General features: G+C 41.3%; 1 protein-coding gene across 1 annotated transcript in view; it reads right to left on the reverse strand.

The window, feature by feature from the left end:
* The window catches only part of CPA6 (carboxypeptidase A6), a 339,673-nt gene that overhangs the window by 48,685 nt on the left and 269,353 nt on the right, over positions 1-21,635 (reverse strand). The window contains exons 3-6 of the mRNA XM_037803055.1: positions 21,075-21,199; positions 14,384-14,498; positions 12,461-12,562; positions 9,821-9,925 (exon numbers count right to left, since the gene is read on the reverse strand). Coding sequence (XP_037658983.1) covers positions 9,821-9,925; positions 12,461-12,562; positions 14,384-14,498; positions 21,075-21,199 — 447 coding nt within the window. The remainder of the gene's footprint in view (positions 1-9,820; positions 9,926-12,460; positions 12,563-14,383; positions 14,499-21,074; positions 21,200-21,635) is intronic.

The following is a 21,635-nucleotide window of genomic DNA, read 5'->3' on the forward strand; positions in this document are numbered from 1 at the left end:
AATGGGCCATTCTCCGGTGTACATTTCTTGGTCCCATTAACAATCAGTTCCCTAAGGCTCCTCTCTTGCAGTTTGTCACCCGGCACCCAGTGATTTTTCCCAAAGTAACCTCTCCTAGGCCACTAGCAGGCGCCCCCACCGTATACACGGACGGCTCCAGCTCTGGAACAGGGGCGTATTGTGTGGAGGGGGACACTCCTAAAACAGTGCTCTTCCAACCACAAAAGCCTCAATGGGTAGAACTGCAGGTTATCATTGCAGTCCTGGAAAGCCTTTCCGAGCCCTTAAATGTCGTCTCGGATTCTGCTTATGTTGTGAACTCTGTACAAATTTTAGAAACGGTGGGCATTGTTAAACATTCCTCTACAGTAAGGACGTTCTTTGCCAAACTACAGGAGGTTATATGGACCAGGCAACACCCTTTTTACATAACCCATATTAGAGCCCACACAGGTTTGCCTGGCCCTATGGCCCAGGGGAACCATAGCGCAGATGTAGCCACTCGACAGCTGCACATCTTTCCGACGCTGGTACCGTATCAACAAGCCCGAGAATTCCATGCCAAGTTTCACATCAATGCAGGTACCCTAGCTAAGCGGTTCAGCATACCACGTGCAGCTGCTCGAGATATTGTCCGAGCCTGCAACAATTGTGCAGAGCAGAGAGCAGTCCCCTCGGTTGGGGTCAACCCTAGGGGTCTCACCCCAGGGGATACTTGGCAGATGGATGTCACTCATCATTCAGAGTATGGTAAGATCAAGTACTTACATGTGTCGGTGGACACATGCTCCCAAGTTTTATTTGCCTCTGCTGAACCAGGAGAAAGAGTCTCCCACGTCATTGCACACTGCCTTGCTGCATGGGCAGCTTGGGGTAAGCCAAAGACGTTAAAGACGGATAACGGGCCTGCCTACACTAGTAAATCCTTCCAAAAATTTTGTGACAACATGGATGTCCAATTAAAACATGGCATCCCCTATAACCCTCAGGGGCAAGGAATCATTGAAAGAGCGCACAGATCTCTCAAAGACTTGCTTAAAAAACAGAAAGAGGGTATAGGCCACGGCCTGTCCCCAAAAGCTCGACTGTCTGTAGCCTTGCTCACATATAATTTTTTAAACGAAAATTCACAAGGAATGACACCTGCCCTGCAACACACCACCCCGAGTCCTCCGCATAGAGGTCTAGTCCGTTGGAAGGATGTCCTGTCGGGGCAGTGGAAAGGCCCTGACCCGGTGCTCAGCTGGGCCAGAGGCTCTGTTTGTGTTTTTCCCCAGGAACCAGGACGTCAACCAGTGTGGGTTCCGGAAAGACTGGTGAGAACCGTGACATCACCTGAAGAAGCCAAGGAACAGCTGTCAGAAACGCCAACGAATATACAACCTGAACCATTAGACCAAGCCTCCGACCCTGCTGATGATGGCGACGACCGACAAGACGATAATAGTAGGACTGACCACCCCGCGGTTGCCCAAAAAGAGGATCGGTAACTCTGTTCTTTGCTCTCCTATAGCAATCCTTCTAATCTGCCTTTTTCTTTTTAGTGGAACTATATTTCCTCCACAAGCTTCAACGAGTCCTTCCCCCTCACCAATGACACACTGATCCTCTCTTTTGCTAACCTCTCTGTCAAGGTTGTCAACACCACAGTTGCGGCGAATGCTACTTGTGAAACTGGTAATGGCGAGTTAAGTAAGGGAGTCTTGCTTGAATTTCTTAACGTTACAGGGAAGAGCCGCCAGTCTTGTGAAGGGATCTTGAGTAAAAAGGAGACTCAAAGGTGCCTTTTCCTTCCGGGGTTTGCTCCTACAGTCTGCAACCGTTCCAAAGACCCGGATGCCTCGCCGCCTCGCTATCCTAGTGTATCGCCCAAGTTATGTCTGGCTCCCCGTCAAGGCAACCGACTGGGTTGGCCCTGTTTCTCAAGTTGTTTCACTTAACAATATCCCCTTCTCTAAGTCTAGGCGTCCAAGAGGCATAAAAGAATGGCTATCGAATGCTGCCAGTGTAGCTTCCTCTTTGTTTGTCCCAACGATCGGGCAGGCTGTGCTACAAGCATGGACAGATCGGCAGCTCGCCATAACGATGGAAACGGTAAATGGCTTGGTCAACCTTACCCGAGACGTGCTACGCCGCCACAATCAGATGCTGAACTTAAATTTCCAGGCCATTCAGAAACTCCAAGCGGAGATAGATGAACTTGGACTGGAAATAGATGGACTCTGGAGAGTGCTTCAGCAAACATGTGACACCCGGTGGCTTACGGTTAAACTCTGTGTCACTCCTGTCAGGGCCAACGTGACCGGAAGCATTTCCAGAGTCTCTGATTGGCTGAAAAGGTCATATTTTCCTGAATTTGTTAATCTCTCCCAACAGGTGGAATCTAGTTTAGACACAATTGGGGGGATCAAGTTAAAACCCGTTAAAGTCGATCTCTCCGGGTTAGGCGAGGTTCTACAGAAACTATTGCACAGTGTTTCTTCCTGGTTCTCTTGGCCCAATTTAACTAATTGGATCCTCATTGCAGTGGGATTATTGGTGGGATTAGTCGTTGTTAAATGTTTGCTAGAACGCCTGTTTCAAGCGCAGCAGCAATTGCGTGTTACCACTATGATGGCTATGACTCCCACCTCTGTTACCCCCGATAGTGACCGATTTATTAACCATACCCCTTCCTGGTCGCCTCAGGTGGGGCGCTTTGGAGCAAAATTTGTAGCGAATCGCATGGCTGTTTCTCGGGTGTAAAAGGCGACACCAGTAGTCATAATTTTGTCTCAGGTGGGTCTCTAGGGCAGAGTCCTAGTTGTGGCCAGACTGGACCCTAGCCATTGCACAGAGACACCTAGTGACACCCCCGACTCTAGTTACTGCTGTTCCTGCCCCCGTCGTTGTTCCCCAGTTGCCAGGCAAAGCACTGCAGGGAGAGTCACGTTGCTTCCAGCTTACGGACTCTCCGGTCTCCATATGACGTGAGCATTCTGGTTGGTGCTAGAGGCTCCGCCGCTGGATGGCTGAGGCCTAGTCCAGACTCCCCAAAGCACCAAAGAGGTTGTGAACCATTTGGGTTCACGGGAGCACGCTCATCACTGGAGACACTGGGTCAAAAATAAATAAGAAAGGGGGAGATGTGGAAAGCCGCCTCCCGAATCGGGCCTAGCGTATGCGCTGCAGCCTGCTCTAGAGTTACCCCCGCCCATCGAGTGAGCCAAGATGGCGCCTGCATCCTGTTTCCGCATAGTGACGCATGTATCCGCCACCCGCTCCTACCAATCGAAATCCTGTATACGCGATACTAGCCTAGAAGCTTATTGGTTGTTAATTGTGTATAAAAGGTCTTACCCGGACGGGGTAGGGTGAGACAGCCCACAAGGAGCCGTGCCTGACGGCCACATCGAGGCTGCTCTCCCACGAGGCGCCGTGCCCCGTGTGGGAACCAGTAACACAGAATGTTCATCTAGCTGTAGTAAAGGGCTTGCTTTCACAACTGCCGTGTGGTTCGAGTCGTGATTCATGACCAGGTTAGTTCACGCAGTCTGCATCTCTCTCTCTCCTTCCCTGTTTCCCCTCGCCGGCCGGGAACCGGGGACCGAGCGGGGCAGCGCCGGACAGAGAAAGTTCCCCTATATTCCCGTTTTTCTTAGTGTTTTTAATCATTAATGGGTATCGAATTTTGTCAAATGTTTTTTCTATATCAATTGATATGATCATAGGATTTTTTTTTCTTTAGTCTGTTAATATGGTGCATTACATTGATTGGCTTTAAATACCAAACAAGGCTTACTTGTCTGGAATAAACCCCACTTGGTCATAGTGTATAATTCTTTTCATATATTGCTAAAGTCTATTTGTTAAGGACTTTTGCATCTATATTTGTGAAGCATAGTCATCTGTAGTTTTCTTTTTGTACAGTTGCTGTCTGGTTTGGGTATTGAGTAATACTATCTTTCTAAAATGAATTTAGAACTGTTCCTTCCTCTTCTATTTTCTGGAGGAGCTTGTGTAGAATTGGTACTAATTCTTCTTTAAAACTTTGGTGAAATTCTCCAATTAAATCATCTGTACCTGGAGATTTCCTTTTGGGGAATTTTAAAGTTATGAATTTGATGACTAATAGTTCTAGGGATATTCAAATTACGTATTTCATATTGGCTGAGCTGTAGCAGTTGGGTTTTTTTGATTAATTGGTCCATTTTACCTAAGTTGTCAAATTTATATGTGCAAAGTTGGTCATAGCTTCCCTTTATTATCCTTTTGATATGCACGCTCTGTACTGCTATACACCATTTAATTCCTGATACTACTAATTTGTGCTTTTTCCTTTGTCATTTTTGCCAGACATTTGTTAATTTTATTGATCTTATCAAGAATCAGTTCATTTCATTGTTTTTCTGTTTTAAATTGTGTAATATATATATTTGTCAACAATTTGCCATTTTTACCATTTAAATGAATCATTCAGTGGCTTTAATTACATTTGCAATGTTCTCCAACCATCAGTACTTTATTTCCAAATTGTTTCCTCTCTCCAAATAGAAACTCTGTATCCATTAAGAAACAACTTCTCTTCCGTTTTCTCAGTCCCAGACAACCTCTAATTTACTCTCTGTCTCTATGAATTTGCCTTCTCTACTAAATCTCAATTTAATTGATTTCTGCACTTATCATTATTATTCCCTTCCTTCTGCTTGGTTAGGGTTTATTTTGCTCATTTTTCTAGGTTCTGGAGCAGCGAGCCTAATTGATTCATTTGAGACTTTTTCTCTTTTTTAATGTACACGTTTAGTGCTTTAAATTTCCCTCTCAGTACTGCTTTCTGTACCACAAATTTTGATATGTTGTGTTTCCATTTTCATTCAGTTCAATGAATTATTTGTTTATTTCCCTTGAGATTTTATCTTTGACCTTTGGAATATTTAAAAGCATGTTTCATTTTCAATGGAGATTTTCTTGTTATCTTTGTTGTTGATTTCTAGTTTGATTCCATGGTGGATGAAGTTTAGTTCTTTTAAATTTGTTGAGTTTGTCTATACAGTTCAGCATATGGGTCTATCTTGATACACGTTTGTTCCGGTTTGCTAATGTTTCCCATTATGCAAAATACAAGAAATGGATTGCTTTTTATAAAGGGGGTTTATTTGGTTACAAAGTTACAGTTCTAAGGCCATAAAAGTGTCCATGGTAAGGCATCAACAATCAGGTACCTTCACTGGAGGATGGCCAGTGGTGTCCAGAAAACCTCTGTTAGCTGGGAAGGCATGTGGCTGGTGTCCGCTTGCTCCCAGATGATGTTTCAAAATGGCGTTCTCCAAAATGTCTCTCTCTTGGTGCATTTTGTCCTCTCTTAGCTGCAGCTGCTCTGCAAAATGTCACTCTCAGTTGTTCTTCACTCCTCGTTTATCAGCTCATTTATATGGCTCCAGTGATTTAATTCATACCCACCCTGAATGGGTGGGGTAACACCTCCATAGAAATTATCCAATCAAAGTGTTGCCCACAGTTGATTAAGTCACATCTCCATGGAAACAATCAGTAGGGTCCAACCTAATCAACACTAATACATCTGCTTCCACAAGACTGCATCGAAGACAATGGACATAATACATCCAAACTGGCACAATGTTCTACTGACCCATGAAAAGAATGCATATTCTGCTCTTGTTGGGTGGAGAGTTCCATACATGTCAACTGGATCATGTTGGTTGATGGTGTCTTATTATATCCTTGCTGATTTTCTAATTGTTCTATTAATGTTAATATTAAAAAAAATGTTGAATTGCTAATACTAATAGAAATAACAGATGAATTTAGGTGTGTATTTTATGTCCAGCACTCTAAGCCTTTTAAATGTATTAAATCATTGAATCCTCACAATAAACTAATGTGTCACATAATATTATCTCCATTTTACTGAGGTTTGAAAAATCATACAACTAATAAATGACAAAGCTGGTATTCCAATCTAGGCTTTCCGATGCTTAACTGTGTGCATGTAACCCCTATGCAATCTGCTGAATTATCAGGATTTCAGAAGGGCTTGATAAATTTTCTCCAGTTCTAACCCAAGTAAGGATGCAAACATTATGTTGGTGGTTGCAGGAAAGTCCCCCCAAGTTGTGGTAGGTTGCCTTTAAGATGTCCCCAATGATTTCTCCCTCCTAGCATTCATGCTCCTGTATAACCCTCTCTGCTTGAGTATAGGCTGGTCTTAGTGGCTTGCTTCTCATGGACAGAATATGGCAAAAGTCCTGGGATGCCACTTCTCAGATTAGGTTACAAAGAGAGGTCTTTCCATCCTGAGCCCACTCTCTCTCGCTCTTGTCTTCACCTGCTCTGACGGAAAGCTGGTGCCAAGTTATGAGCTGCCCTATGAGAGGCCTATGTCTTGGGGAATTGATGTCTCCAGCCTATAGTCAGTGAGGACCTGAGACCTGCCAGTAAGCGAGCTTGGAAGCAGACCCTCCCCAGTCAAGCCTTCAGAAGACACAGCCCCAGCTGCAACCTTATTTGCAGCTTCGTGAGAATCACTGAGCCAGAGGCACCCAGCTAAGCCATGCCTGGATTGTGGGCCCCAAAAACTGTGAGAGAATGAATGATTGTTGTTTTAAGCTACTAAGCTTTGTGGAAAAGCACCCATGAAAGCAAGGGTAGGAAACCAGAATTTCAGCTCTGACACCATCTCCTTCTCTTGGGGCAGAAACTCCAGGGAAGTCAAGAGGTGGCAGAAGCCACTGACAGACTGGGGTAAAAAGTGCAAGAAAGGGGGATTTCTGTCCTGTTTACCAAGTGTCTCTTTCAGATGACATCACCTCACATGATTCCTGTGTAACCCAAATGCAGCAGAGGACAAATGGCAGTGTGGCGTATTTAAGCAGAGAGAGGGAGAGAAGTGGCATCCAAGAGTCTCCTGGGCTCCTGGGAGGCAGAGAGATTCCAGAAGTTCCCCAGAGGAACATGCAGATGAGATGACTGAGGGCCCGGAAGCTGATCACAGGGCTACAGTGGCAAAGAAGGAGGGTGACCCTATGGCAAGATCACTGCCTGGAGCCCCCACTTGGAACAGCTACCCTGGGCTTCTCTGGGAGACTGAGGATTTAACAAAGGGACCGAGGTAGTGTGAAAAGGACAACATACCACTGCTTAGCATGTTTAAGATGAAGTCCTTGACTCCCTCTTTATCCCTCCTAGTCTTCAACACCACCATTAAAGCAAGATGAAAACATTCTTACATGTGTGCAACATGCAAAGGCCACTCTAGTTACTGCTACCTTGTTCAAGGTAAAGGGAGGCAAAGGGAGGCAAAGGGAGGCATGGAGAGGGTGGTAAAAACACGGATTGGCCTTACTCATCTGCCTGCTTGACAACGGCCTGGTGCAGAAGGGGGAGAGGGCAGAAGCCATTCCTCATTCACCTCTGGGGAAATGGAGCCTAACCTTAATTGACACACCTTGCTGTTACTCCAAGCTCAACTACCCTCAGTTCACAATCAATGAACATGTCCCTTTTCCAGTGGCTACTCTGTGTTCTTTTCTTCCTTGGAAATTTAGCTTGTGTTATAGGACTGCCATATATGGTTGTTCGGGTGGCACACCAGACAAATCCAGGTGTGCTGTTCATGTCCTGTGAGATGATTTGGCAAGCTATCTCCAGGAATTCTTTCTACATCATCCTCACCAGATTCTTGTCATTCCAATTTGTTAAACACCTGTTAGGTGCTAGGTGTTTTTCTAGGTGCCGTGGATTTGACAGTGAACAAGACGGACAAGAGCTTACCTTTGGAGTGGATTCAGGGAGATACAGATAATAACGACATGAATAAGTAAGTTTAGGTGTCATAAATAAGTTGCATATATGGGGGGTGAGGTGAAACTTTGGCTGGAAGGTTTGGGAGAAATACACTTATGTCCTTCACTAATATATAGGACCATATTCTATAAATTATACAGTATAATATCATTGATGTTTACCACCTAACCATTACCTGCTTTTTTTGAAACTCAAAATAGACAATATGTTATGTATACACAGGATATTTAATACAAGGTTTTCTAGTTTGCTAATGCTGCCAGAATGCAAAACATCAGAAATGGATTGGCTTTTATAAAAGGGAGTTTATTTGGTTACACAGTTACAGTCTTAAGGCCATAAAGTGTCCATCAACAAAGGGTACCTTCACTGGAGAAAGGCCATTGGCATCCAGAAAACCTCTGTTAGCTGGGAAGGCACATAGCTGGCATCTGCTTGCTCCCAGGTTGCATTTCAAAATGGTGTTCTCCAAAGTGTCTGCATCAGCTTCCAATGGCTGTCTTCAAAGTGTCTGTCTCAGCTACAGCTCCTTTCTCAGGTTCAGTGCATTCTTCAAAGTGTCTCTCTTGGCTGTAGCAAGCATCTGGGCCTGTGTGGCTCTTTTAAAGTACTCCAGTGATCCAGTTAACACCCACCCTGAATGGGTGGGGTAACAACTCCATGGAAATTATCCAATCAAATGTTTCACTCACAGTTGATTGAGTCACATCTCCTTGGAAACACTCAGTCAAAGGATTCCAATTCAAGCAACACTAAATACATCTGTCCCCACAAGACTGCACCAAAGAACATGGCGTTTTGGGGGACATAATACATTCAAACTGTAACAGAATTAACTTTTTATTAGCTTTGTATTTGTTCTAGTGGGATGAAATAGCATTTTAAGAGAATATGAATTGCTTGATAAACTGAGTGGGAATAGTTCGAAAGTCGTATTTTGCATATAATATAGAATTAAGGATACTGTTGTGGATTTCCTAACGGCAGAGAGGCAGATTTTGCATATTGTAGTTCATTCTAGACATCTGCGAAAACATTTTCTAAGATGTAGGTGAGTCCTCAAAAATCCGGAACTCTATTATAGCACATAATTTCCCCCACAAAACACAGTAAAATATAATTGAAATATTTAAAAATCTTTTGCATCCTTAGTGGTTCTCTATAGGTATAGGGCTAAAGAAATGTGCAGTTATTTTCTGGCTAAGTACCGTCAATTTCCAAGATTCCTTCACTTTGGTTACCAGTACCAGCGGTTCGTTTTCTTTTAAGGGTTGCTTTTCCTTAAACTAAGAAGCCAAGGTTAAAAAATCACAAGAGTCATTGTATTTTTGACAATGAATAGAAAAATATCTGAAAACATTTAAGATATTGGGCCATGAGTTTGGCTCACTGTTGGAATAGGGACCCACTCCATATACTATCCTCAGAGGGTTTATAATTCAAATGCAGTCTTCAGAAAATGAGAAACCACCGTGAGTCATTAGCCATTAGAGTCAATGAAAAATAACTGAAACTGATGATGTTAAATCCATAGATGCTTAAGGTCTTTGGTATCTAAATTACAGACCCATATCAAGAAGGTGCAATGCAATCATTTGCTGACCTCTTTATTGTTATAGCATATGTGAGATCATTTTGGCGCAAAAGCCAATTGATGTAGGAATTTCTGAGTCACATAAGAAACTGCTCTGCAATACCACAAACGGAACTTTAGGTGATACTGGCTGCTAGGGCTGGTTCCTAATTTGTCACAATTTCATAAAGGCTCTGAGGTTCAGATTCTTTCTCTTGAATCAGGGCTGGTAATTCCTACCCCCAAGGGCAGAGGTGAGAATAAACTGAGCCAAGGGTTATGAGAGAGCCTCAAAAAATTAAGGCAACTCACAAAACCAAGGTGTTATTATCATTCAATTAGGGCACTGGCTTTAGATTCCCACTTTTGTTCCTTGAGCAGAATAAAAACACATGGGAAGCATCAACCAGCTGAAATGGACATTGTGTAAAGGGCTTAACTTACTTCTTTTACAAACCACTGACAAAAGGCAGGACCAATCCATTCTCTTGCATGAATACCACAGTCTATCCAGACAGCTCTTTTGTAAGCTCGTGATCTTCTGCCCAGCTGAAAACAAGCGTATTCAGGTAACCAACTCAGGCTTTTATTTTTGGATTCATTGACAAGCATAATTCAACAAGGTTGCAGTCTATTCCTTCATGATAGTTTGGTGCATTGGGTAACCCATAAAAAGATACATTTACTATCTACTTGGGAAGTTCAGGCTTGTTTATGCAGAAACAATACATTTATTGCTCTAATTACAAATCAAAGAACCAGAAAATAACCATGGAATAGGGCAATCCTTAAAATCAGTTTTCCTCTCCATTTTAATATAAGTGACTGTTAGGTAAAAACCTAAATTATTATGTATATGTGTGTGTACATGTATGTATGTGAGTGAGAATATATATAACCTAAGAAAGTAGATATCTTAAAGAAATAGTTTTATTACACAAATTAGAAATATTGGTAATATCAAGCAATAGATATTTCTCTACAATCTTACTATATCAGTATTACTTATATATGGTTTCTAACTCAGTAATCAATAGTTAACTCTTGACATTGTATTCATAGTGAATCTGGTATTCATTCACAGATTTAGTAATTTGAATAATATTTTAGGAAATCCTTTTCAATGTCAGACATTGCGTTTGGCACTGGGAAGTCAAAGATGAAAAGACAAGGAACTTACACGCTAGTGGGGAGGACAGATGTGCAATCAATCCATCCGTCATTATGATGTGAATGCGAGTAAGTTACTGTGGGAACACTGGGGTGATAGGTCTAATTCTTCCTGGGGTGTAAGAGAAGTTTTCTTAGAAGAGGAGCACTTGAATACTTGAGCAAGACTTGAAGCTTGCCTGGCAGACAAGCTGGAGGGAGGCAGTCTAAGCTTAGAAGGAAATCTGAGCACAGCATATTTGAGGACCTGCTTCTGGAATATAAAGTGTGAGGAAGGAATGACCGATGAAACTGGACACAGCGGCAGAGAACAGATGAAGCCCTTGGGGACCATGTAAAAGAGATGAGGCTTCGTTCTCTATTTGACGTGGAGGCCGTAAAGGATTCTGACAGACCATGTGTGTGCATGCATGTGTGTGTGTATGTGTGTGTGTGTTAGAGAGCTCACACTGACAGTAGAGTAGAGGACAGATTAGGGGAAGGGGGTTGGGTAGAAACTGGGAACTTGAGAAGAAGTTCAATTCTGAGGTCACTACAGTGGTCCAGGGAAAATGGATGGAGAAATAAGCACAACAGCAATGGTGACAAAGAGTTGGAGCAGATCCAAAAGATATTTAGAAGACAGAATCGTCAGTTTTTGGTGGTAGATTTAATGTAAGTGGCTAAAATAAAAGAGAAGAATTTAGGACAATGCTCGTATTTCTGAACTGCGGCAGGGGGTGGGGGGGAAATGGTAGTGCCAGTCGTTAAGATGAAGGCTTAGGAGGAAAAGAGAATAATTTCTGTTGAATATATTGAGTCTGAGGTGCTCTCGTGAAAATCCAGTGAAAATGTCAAATAAGCTGTGGTGTACGGCTTTAAAGCTGCAGAGAATGACTCTGCTGGATAAAAGGGTCTGGGGTGATTGTTGAAGCCACAGAGTTGATTGTCCATCTAGAAAGGTTTTGCAAAGTGATTGGGGAGCTTAGAATAGAGTCCTGGGATTAGCAGAACCTAAGGAAGTGGACAGAGGAAGCGGAGCCAGCAAATCAAACCTGAGGGAGTGGTTGGACAGGTAAGAGGTGATCCAACCAGAAGGACACTGCTGACTTTGGCAGAGTAGTTTTTAAGGAGTTGAGGGCAAAAGCCAGGGAGTCCAGGTCTGAATGGGAGTTGAGGAAGGGGGACAGTGAACATAGGTAAGTCTTTTTAGAGGTTTTGTTGAAAAGGGACAGAATCATTAGCTAGAGAAGAATAAGAGTCAAGGGATGAGGATAAAGCATCCCTTCTTACACATTTGCATGCTTTTGCACTGGTTCATTCTAAGTAGCATCAAATCAGAAATAATTTTGGAGGACATCAGTTGTTTTTTTTTTTCCCTCTTGTTCCTTTTTAAAAAAATTCAGTTTTACTGAGATATATTCACATACCATACAATCATCCATGGTGTATAATCAACTGTTCACAGTACCATCTTATAGTTTTGCATTCATCACCCCAATCTATTCTTGAACATTTTCCTTACACCAGGAAGAATCCAAGTCAGAATAAAAAATAAAAATAAAAAAAGAACACCCAAATCACCAACCCCTCCCATCCCACCCTATTTTTCATTTAGGTTTTTTCCCCATTTTTCTACTCATCTATCCATACACTGGATAAAGGGGGTGCGATCCACAGGGTTTTCACAAAGACATTAGTTTTTTAAGTACACCAGTAACTCTGCAGAAGTTAGAAACGGTATTCTCTGGAACACTTCATGGCAAAAATTAAATATAGCTCAAAATCCAAGGGAAATTTTTCCTTAAATTGTCAGATGTTGTTAAATATGAGACTCTATAAAAGACCATTTTGTTTCTTTTCCCCATAACCAAAGTTGAAAAAGATGAATCTTTGGTAAATATTTTTATTTAGCTAACCATTTCTTATTCTTACCTTTAAAACAAAAAGAGGTCTTCCCTCATATGATTTTCCAATAGAGAACATGTGAATGAGGCCTGAATGAGTTTTATTCAGATGATGCATCCAGTTTTGAATCTAAAAGCAAGTAAATAAAAACCACATAAGACTCTCTTATGAGGAGCTTTTAGAGAACTGAAGGTAACAACAGGAAAATAAGTCTCAGAAATCAAGAGGGCACCCATGGAGTACAGGATTTAACAAAAACAAATTTTATAATTTTTATTTTTTTCAGGATACTTAAAATGCTTTTATAAATAGCAGTTTCATGACTTCCAATTGTTTCCTCTTTAAAGTATACCTTCTACTACCACATGTCTAATATTTTAATGGCAGAATTTTATAGACAATTAATTGATGTGGTCTGGGTTTTTCCTTTTTGAAAATCAAAATTTATTTCTGTTTTTCTTCAGTAATTAAGAGGAAAGGAAAGAAATCAGCTTCAGGAAAACCATCTGAACCATGTGAAAGTGTTGAAGTCCCATATGTTGTAATTTGCTACTGAAAATGAAAGGCTGAGTAAAAGGCATTATCTTTTGTATTTAAGATTATTCTAAGCTGAGGCACATGTCAGAGGGCATACTCTGAATAATTTTCTCAGTAACAGTGATAAATATGCATTAATCTAGTCACACACACTTATCTGTCATTAGGAGAAGTTATATTTGAGACAGGTGAATAAAATGCTTAGAAAGAAGGGTGACATTTCTGACTTAAAAGCTTTTTAAAGAGTAAGGAAGTCATACAAAAGTGTCCTACCGGTTGCTGAAAAAGTATCCTGTGAGGTACCCATATTTTCTTTTCTTTTCTTGTTAATTTAGTCTAATGAGCAGGATATCTATATCTGTATATCCATTTATCTCTGTCTATATCAATTTTGACCTTTGTTAGTGCATGTTAGTAGCTCTTCTATGCACAAAAATATCTAAAACCTTTCCACTGCTTCTAATTTCAAGTTTCTCAAAAGTATATTGGTATATTGAGATATTAAATATTTGGAAATCATTTTTAAAGGAGAATCACTGTCAAGAGAACCAAAAATATTCATAAGAATACAACAGGTGTCATTAATTCTATGTCTGACATTTCTTTGTTCAATTCAGGAAAAGGATGGTTCATTCGTTAGTAAATGTGTGCATTTATTCATTTATTCATTCTGTTAACAACTATCTTTTGGGATGTCTCTGCTCACCACCAGGGATATAGTGGTGAACAAGAAAGATGTGCCTGGACCAAGAGGCATTAATCAAAGCATCACACAATTACATAATTAAGAACTGTGATAGGTATAACATCCATATGCCATGGGGGCATGTGATACGCAGGGGTGGGGTGGTCTGAATTAGTTTGGAAGATTAGAAACAGCCACCCTTTTACTTAAGCTGAGATGTAGTTGTTGTCCAGGTAAACAGCGAAGGATGTGGTGGTGGTGTAAGTTTCCCAGGCAGAGTAAATAATGGCATGTTCAAAGGCCCTGAGGTGCCACAAATGAGGCTTGGTCTTTGGGAGGTCTCAGCCTTGCAGAGTATATAGGGCAAGCACCAAAGTTCACTCTATCCCTCAACCAAATCACTGCCCTCAAACTCTGGCCAGCTCTACCTTCCATGACTTTTTATTAGGATCTTTATACCTATAATGATAATAACATTACCTCACTCTTCCAATGAACTTCCCACGTCCTTTGTAAGGGTAGACTGGGTAAAGCAGATAAAATTCAAATTATTTTGCTACTTATATAATGGAAGAAATGACTGAACTGAGGTTCGTAGACAATATGAGAACTACATTTATCCTTCATATACCCATCTCTATTGTTATTCCTCTCTCCCAATCCTAAGACCAAAATGATAATGATGGGCTTGTACAAAAGCAATGAAATCTCCTCCTTTGACTACATACTTCTTCCAAGGAGTGATAAACTTCATAATTATATCCAGGAAGGGATCTTCGATTTCTCTGGGTCCGCAAGCTGCTGCCCTTTTCCAGTGCTTTCTGAAGATCTTCTATGAGGACCCTAGATTTGCAATGAGAGACATGATGAAGAGAAAATTGAGATAACATAAAAATCAGGCGATTGCGAAAGAAAATCATGTATCTACTTAAAGGACAGCAAAGATGAAGTTCTAAAAATACCAAATGGTTGGAAAATGTTCTTAAGGAAATGAAAACTGTTAAATAAGTGGTATGATGAATTTTAAAATGTAAATTATGGGCAGATATCCCAAATAAAAAAAATAGCAATCATAGCTATAGTAATTGAGCATCTACAAGAACCTCATGATAGCTATAAGCAGTTAGATTTACTGAGAACTTACTATATGCCAGGTACCGTGCTACACATTTCACATCCATGCTCTTACCCTATTAGATAGATTCTATTATCTCTATTTTATAAGCAGGGAAACAGCCTTCAAAGGGTTAAGAACTTGCCAATAGCACTTCCCTAGTGAGTGCAGAGCCAGAATCTGAACTCAGAACGTGGACCCAAATTCAAGTCCTGAGACTGCCCCTCCAATATGACATATGAAAACTGAGCCCTTGCTGCTCCACCGCTCCTCTCTCCACCTTTTTCCCTTCTCGTAACTTCTCTTTCCTCACATTCCTTTCTCTTTTCCTCACATTCCTGTTCTTACATCATCACCCAGCATCCCTAACCCAATACTGAGAGAAAAAGGAAAGAAGCGAGGAAGCTGCAATCCTCAAGAGGAAACTGAAGAAATACACTCAGACTTGGAAAAAGCTATGCAGTGGCCAGTCAGTATCAAGCCTGTTTGGAGAAGAGAAGCTGAGCTAACCAAAGTGAATGCACTGGCAGTTGAAGGCTGTGGCCAGGGTCCTGCAATGCGTGGTATCCTAGTGTTCTTGATATTATATCTGAGTTAGTTATAGCTCAGTACTCACCTGACCCCACTAACTAGCGTGGCCATGAAGTAACAAGGCTCCACTCACCAGGAACACTTAAAGATGTTAAAAAGCCCATCAGTGATTTTTTTCTGGGGCTGGCAGGTGGCTAAAAAGCTTCCTTATTTTATTTTCCCAGAATAACCTTTTGCTAAATGGCTTAGGTGCTATTAAAAGAGCATGTAATGATATCCTTAATTGACTTCCAATGCTGATCTATATAGACCATTTACTTTTAAAAATTCAGTAGGAATTGCCTGAATAAATACTTTCTGGTCCACTAAGGAAGTTAATTTACTTAGGGTCATACTGGGTGCAGCATGCTTCTTTGACTAGTTATTTATCAACTGCCCAGCATGGGCAAGGTCCTTAATCAGGAATTAATCATCTGCTTACTATTCTTTGGGCTTCAATTTTTAACTATAAAACTGGAGATATTTTAAAAATCATGACAAGATGGGGCAGTACAAAGTTCATAAACTCACTTGGCAGCTGCTTGCAGTGGCTCAAAATTTGAATGGATCTTCAGGTTACCAGCCTGACTAACTTCTGCATTAGTGTTTCCTTTCTTGCCTCTAGGAAATATGTTACAAATGACACTGTATTTGTTTGGGATAAAGAACTCTGCAATATTGCTAATGTAAGTCTTAAGAACTAAATAAACCCTCTACGTCAAAGTCAAAATTCCTTGTGCTTTGATAGCCTCTAGGATAGTCCAGATGCAACTCTGATTAGGGCTGAGGTGGTTATGAACTGTCAACCTGTTCACGTGACTGCAGGCAACAGTCAGATACATTTCCCTAACCGGTGCCATCTATCCTTTTCTCCTTGCTACTTTTTCTATCCCAGAAAACCAAGGGGGAAAAAAAATCTGCCCAAGCCAGCAATCTATACAGGAATCTCTTTATGAATTTTCAGTTTAAAAAGATAAAATACATAAGCATCAAAAGTTTGAAAATTTTTCAGAATGTTTACAAAATGAGCTGTACTGTACTGCTTTTGCAATATTTCCCAAGTGGATTTTCTAAATATAAACAAGTACAAATAAGTTGTCTCCACTCAGGGTAAGAGCAGTTCCTTCAGAAAGTTCTCAAGTTCTAACATCTAACATCTGTTTGGCACCTCTTGGAAGAACAACCCATTGTTTCCTTTAGAAAGTTAACTTTTTCCAGTAAGTTCAATAAGAAAACTATGCTTAATTTATTAGATTCCTATTATCAATGGATAATGTATTTCTAATCACATGATGAAATGCCCATTCAGAGAATTATCAAAGTAATTCTAATGAGTAATTGGTCATACAAAAGACTTATCTTTATATTTTCTAGTCAAGCTTACTAGTGTTTTCACCAAAATAAAATTATACGGTAAAGTTTTCAGTTTGAGGGTATATGGAATCATGACAGTTGGGTATCAGCTCCCTTGAAGAATAAATTTTTAGGCTTCTCAGTCTTATTTTAGGATTCAATTCTCCAAAGTCCCTAAATAGTCTTTGGATTCACAGTATTTATCCATTCATTTAGGCCAGTGGTTTGCAATTCAGGCTGCATTAGAATCACCTGCGAGCTTTAAAAAAACTTTACTTGTTGATTAGAATCTCTGTGGATGGGGCTTTTAAAAAAAGCTCATCAGATAATTTTAACATATTGCCAGGATTATGAACTACTAATTTAGGCTAACAATCTGGAAACCAATAATTTAGGTTCACTAAATATGGAAACTCACTGCTACCGGTCCTCTTAGATTCCAGATTTTAAGAAAATGGAGTAGAATATTAGAATTTGGCTGATCCTTGCTTCCCCTTTCCTCTCATAATTTTCTGTGCTGGATATGGTCAATTGGCTCTTGGCATTTATTCCGACTCCCTTTATGGACGTCTTATACTGAGAGGGCTGGAAAGCTGAAAGGTGCTTTTCCTAGACGTCCTTGCAGCTGGGGTTCTGGTGAATTCTGTCACGGTCATAGAGATGTGACTGGCTGGAGGTGGTTGTGCTCCCTGGACTCTGCACCCCAGTGTCCAGTCACAGCTCCACGGGCATGAGATGCAGTTACGGGAATGAGAGTGGTGGCAGCAGGAGCGTGGCCTATCTTTTGACTGTCCCATGAGGGAGAAGACTATACCTTACGTTGGTCTGGTCGCATTTCATTGTCAAGTAGTTGACCGGAAACCAGCAGATTTCTATTTTCCTAGTTCTTTGTGGGCTATTTATTCCTACTCCAATTGTGTACCCCTACTTAAGAATTTTTTAAGTGATATCATCACTTAATACAAACTCTCTCCTCAAAGCTTCCAGGGTGGGGTGGAGTAGGGGCTCAAAATGTGAAATTTCATTGCCAGTTTTTAAAGTGACTTACTTTACAAAATGACATATATATATATATTTTATTGCAGGACCAGTCATCTTGTCTGTCATCTCATTGCGAGGGGTTGATCACCAACAAGGGACCAGACACACAGGGGCCACATTATCTCCACTGTAAAGATGACTATAGCGATACATTATGTCTAGTTGTATAGAGTAAATGATAATCTTTTGAAAATACCCCAGGCTACAATAATAAAAGCGAGTTAAAAAGATCTCTACCCACTGGCCCCTTGGAATTTAATTGACTTTTCTGTGTGATTACCTTGGGACTAACAAAAAGAGTAATTCTAAATGACCGTTCTCCATGAGAAGACAACTGATTTATACTGTTCATTTTAAAAATATTCTCTGAGACATGCAGTGTGATATTTTATTCTATATCAGTTCCACATGACCTATATTTAATGACAGGAAATAGAGAAGTGTTAAGCTAACTGGTATATTCTTTTCTACCAAATAACATAATTAACCAAGCTTGTGAGCTGTTACTGAACACCTAGAGATGTAATCGCCAAGCTATCCTGTCAGGCATTCAGAGAATCAAACTGCACCTTTGAATTTACAGCAATGACCAAAATATGATGAACATGAACAAGAGTTTTATGCACAGCTGGGATCTACTGTATTCTAGAAGCACAGATAAAATATCTTTCTGCAAGAAGCAAATTGATACTTAACTAAGATGGTAATGATCCTTCTGGCAGGGCAGTATTAGCCTGGACCAGAAACTTTTCTTTCTGGCAGGGCTTGCATGGACTTCACTGATAGCTGCCTGCCACCAAGTCCCAGGCCCTCACACTGACCCACAGACCCATCAGCCCACCGCAGGCCTTGCCAGACATCCTCAGGGGCCTGGATGCTAGTATGTGCAGTACAATATCTTACTAAAAAGGTGGGATAATTGAGGCTAGTCGTTTACAGTCATGCTTCTAATCTCTGAAATCCTCAGACTCCAAATGAGAGACACTCCCTCCTGTCTCTTTCAAAATCTCATTAATTCATTACACTGCCCTCCTGCCCCCGAGAGCCTCCACTGCCTGCCTCTCCACACCCCCTTTGCCTTTGTTCCCACTGGAATCCATCTTCCAGTAAACAAACTTCCTACCTCCTCCGGACTCTTCGGAGAACCTCTCCTTTCACATTCTTGCCCTGTCAGAAATTTGACTCTCCAGGGCATGGATTCTTTGGTGACTTTCTATCCTCTCACCTACACTGGGGCCACATGAGGGGCATCAGCATTGTCCCAGACCCCCATCTAATCTTCTAACTTCCAGGAAAAGCCCACCCTCCCTTCAGAGTCATGCCACCCCTTGTTACTCCCTGATATGCCTGTACTGGGAGAACAGACTCTCCACCTCTAATCTTATCATCATCCAAGGAAATTCAAGACTGCTGTGTTGAGCCTCTGATGACCTGGTCCTCATGTTCTTGACCACCTCAGCCTAAATGATTCCCCTCTCAGCACCACACGTCCTCCATCTCCTCCATGGCTACCCCCTGGGTCTTGTCACCAGCCGTAACTGTCTACCCAGAAATCTTAACATCCAATACCCCACACTTTATTATAGCATTCCTTCCTCCCCGTTTTTTCGTTTTGTTTTGTTTTGTTTTACCTTCAGTCACACTTATACCAGTTTTTCAATATAAAGAACTTTATACCTTTCTAGATTCTTCCATTTTGTCCCATTGCCCCTCCCTGACTCTCCCACCACCCTATCCAGATTAGACCCCATGGATGCATTCTTGAACCAGTCTCTTGAGGAACCTCAACTTCCTTGCAATCCTGGCTTTTTTATGTTCCTGCCCAACAAAACCTCAACTTTTCATCACTGCTACCATCTCTCTTCTCTGAAGCTAAACTTTTGTTTCCTATTTCAGTTTTTCTCTTGGCAACACTCTTCAACCCCAAGTGTTTCTTCAATTTCAGTATAATTTTGCTCCTTATTTCATCCATAAAGTTTTGTCATTGGCTCTGATCTCCTTCATTTGTCAACTGTCCTCCCCACAACTATAACTACACCAACATTACCTCTCCAGTCTTAGAGGACACACCCTTCACCTCCCACCTGTGCATTCTCTCCTGTCTTCTCCATCAACCTTCCCCCTTCTTCTGTATCATCAGTGTCTCCCTCCCTATGGGTCCTTCCTCTCTGCCCACAGACATGCCAGGATCTCTCAAAGAGTCACTGATGCTCGATCTCTCTGTACTTACTTCTCTTTCTTTTCTCTCCCTATTTTAAACGCTAAAAGCAGTAATTTGCTCTGCATCTCCATTTTCTCACCTCCTGTTCACTTCTCTGTCTTCTTTTCCTACCAACTAATCCCATAATTAGAGGCACAATGTGATTTCCATTGCCAAATACAAAGGAACCATTCCATTTTCTTGATGGATATCACTCAACACCGCTGACCATTCCCTCTCCTGAAAGCATTTCTTTTCTTCTTTGACTCTTGTGACTATTTTCCACTTGCTTTCTTCTTGCTATTCTAACTATTCATTTAATAGAGAAAACACTTCAAAATAGCCAAATCTGTTCAGATCTGTCTACTCAGTCACTGAAACTAAAAAACTTGGAGTCATCCTTGACTTCTTCCTTTCCCACCACAGCCAGCCAATTACCAAGTCCAGCAGATTTTATCTCTCGATTATTCTTTTCAATGCTTTCTTCCCCTTTGATCCCACTACCCTGGCCCTAACTCTGGACCATTATCATAGTCTCCTTTGGCCCCCTCCACCCAACTGACACATGGCTTCCTCACCTAAATCCTCCAGTGGTGCTGTACCACCACAGGATAAGGTCCAAGCTTTCCAAGATCTCCCCTATCCACTCCAACATAGCTTCTTCTACAGAACCTCGGACATTCACTCTGTACAGCAGTGATGCTGAACTACCATCAATTCCTTGCACACATACCAGGCTGCTTCTTCCCTTTGCTTGTATTGACCTCTCTGCCTGCCAAGTCCTTGGGTCTTGTCCTTTGCCAACTGACACATCTCCTACAGGAAGCCTTTTCTGACCCTACCTTCCCATCCACCCTACAGGCTTTGCCATGCTGCTCTCCTTTCTTCACATAGAGAAAACTTTTGGTGCTTACACTGATTACTTGGTGTAAGAGTGAAATGGTATGTCACTGCGATTGCTCCCACCCCCCATTACTAACAGGCACATCAAAGACAGACACTGTGTTACATTCACATCAACTTACCCAACGCTAAAAACACTACGTGAAACACTGTCACAGGCACTCACACTGAACAAAGCTATAACATATACTCAGTTTAGTACACATGAATTTTACAGTGAGAGAAAAGGAAGGCTTACTTGTATTGGATGTTGGCTTGCTGTAAGAAGGCTAACAGGGCTCGGGAACCATTTTGGGGAATACGGACATCAGTAACTGTTCCCTCTGATATATAGGAGATACTGCTGGGCTGCCACAGGTCCACCTGTAGTGCAGGAACCAACCTATAATTCATATTCCACGTAGGTGGGGAAAAATCCATGTCACAATGTCAAATACGGTATTTTGTTTGCATTTACTAACACCAAACACATTCTGGGTTTAGACTCAATGCTTACGTAACAGGGTGAAACAGTAATTGGACCCTGAATTTGGGCTTCAAGTTATGCCACGTCCATACAGAATTTGATCATAATTTACAAGTAATAGTTTAAAATGGAATTCATTAAAGCCACAAGGTAAAAACGAGACAAAATAAAGTAAAATTTTGATATTACTGTAAAATTCTTGATTGAATTAATATTTGAATAACGGTAAGAAAGACAAAGATATAAATAACACTTCTACCATTCTTCCTGCCACACAAGTCAATTGTGGTAGCTTGAGAACATTTGATAACTTTAAATGAAACATTCTCTATG

The sequence above is a fragment of the Choloepus didactylus genome, chromosome 14, assembly GCF_015220235.1.
Source record: "Choloepus didactylus isolate mChoDid1 chromosome 14, mChoDid1.pri, whole genome shotgun sequence".
Taxonomy (NCBI): Eukaryota; Metazoa; Chordata; class Mammalia; order Pilosa; family Megalonychidae; genus Choloepus; species Choloepus didactylus.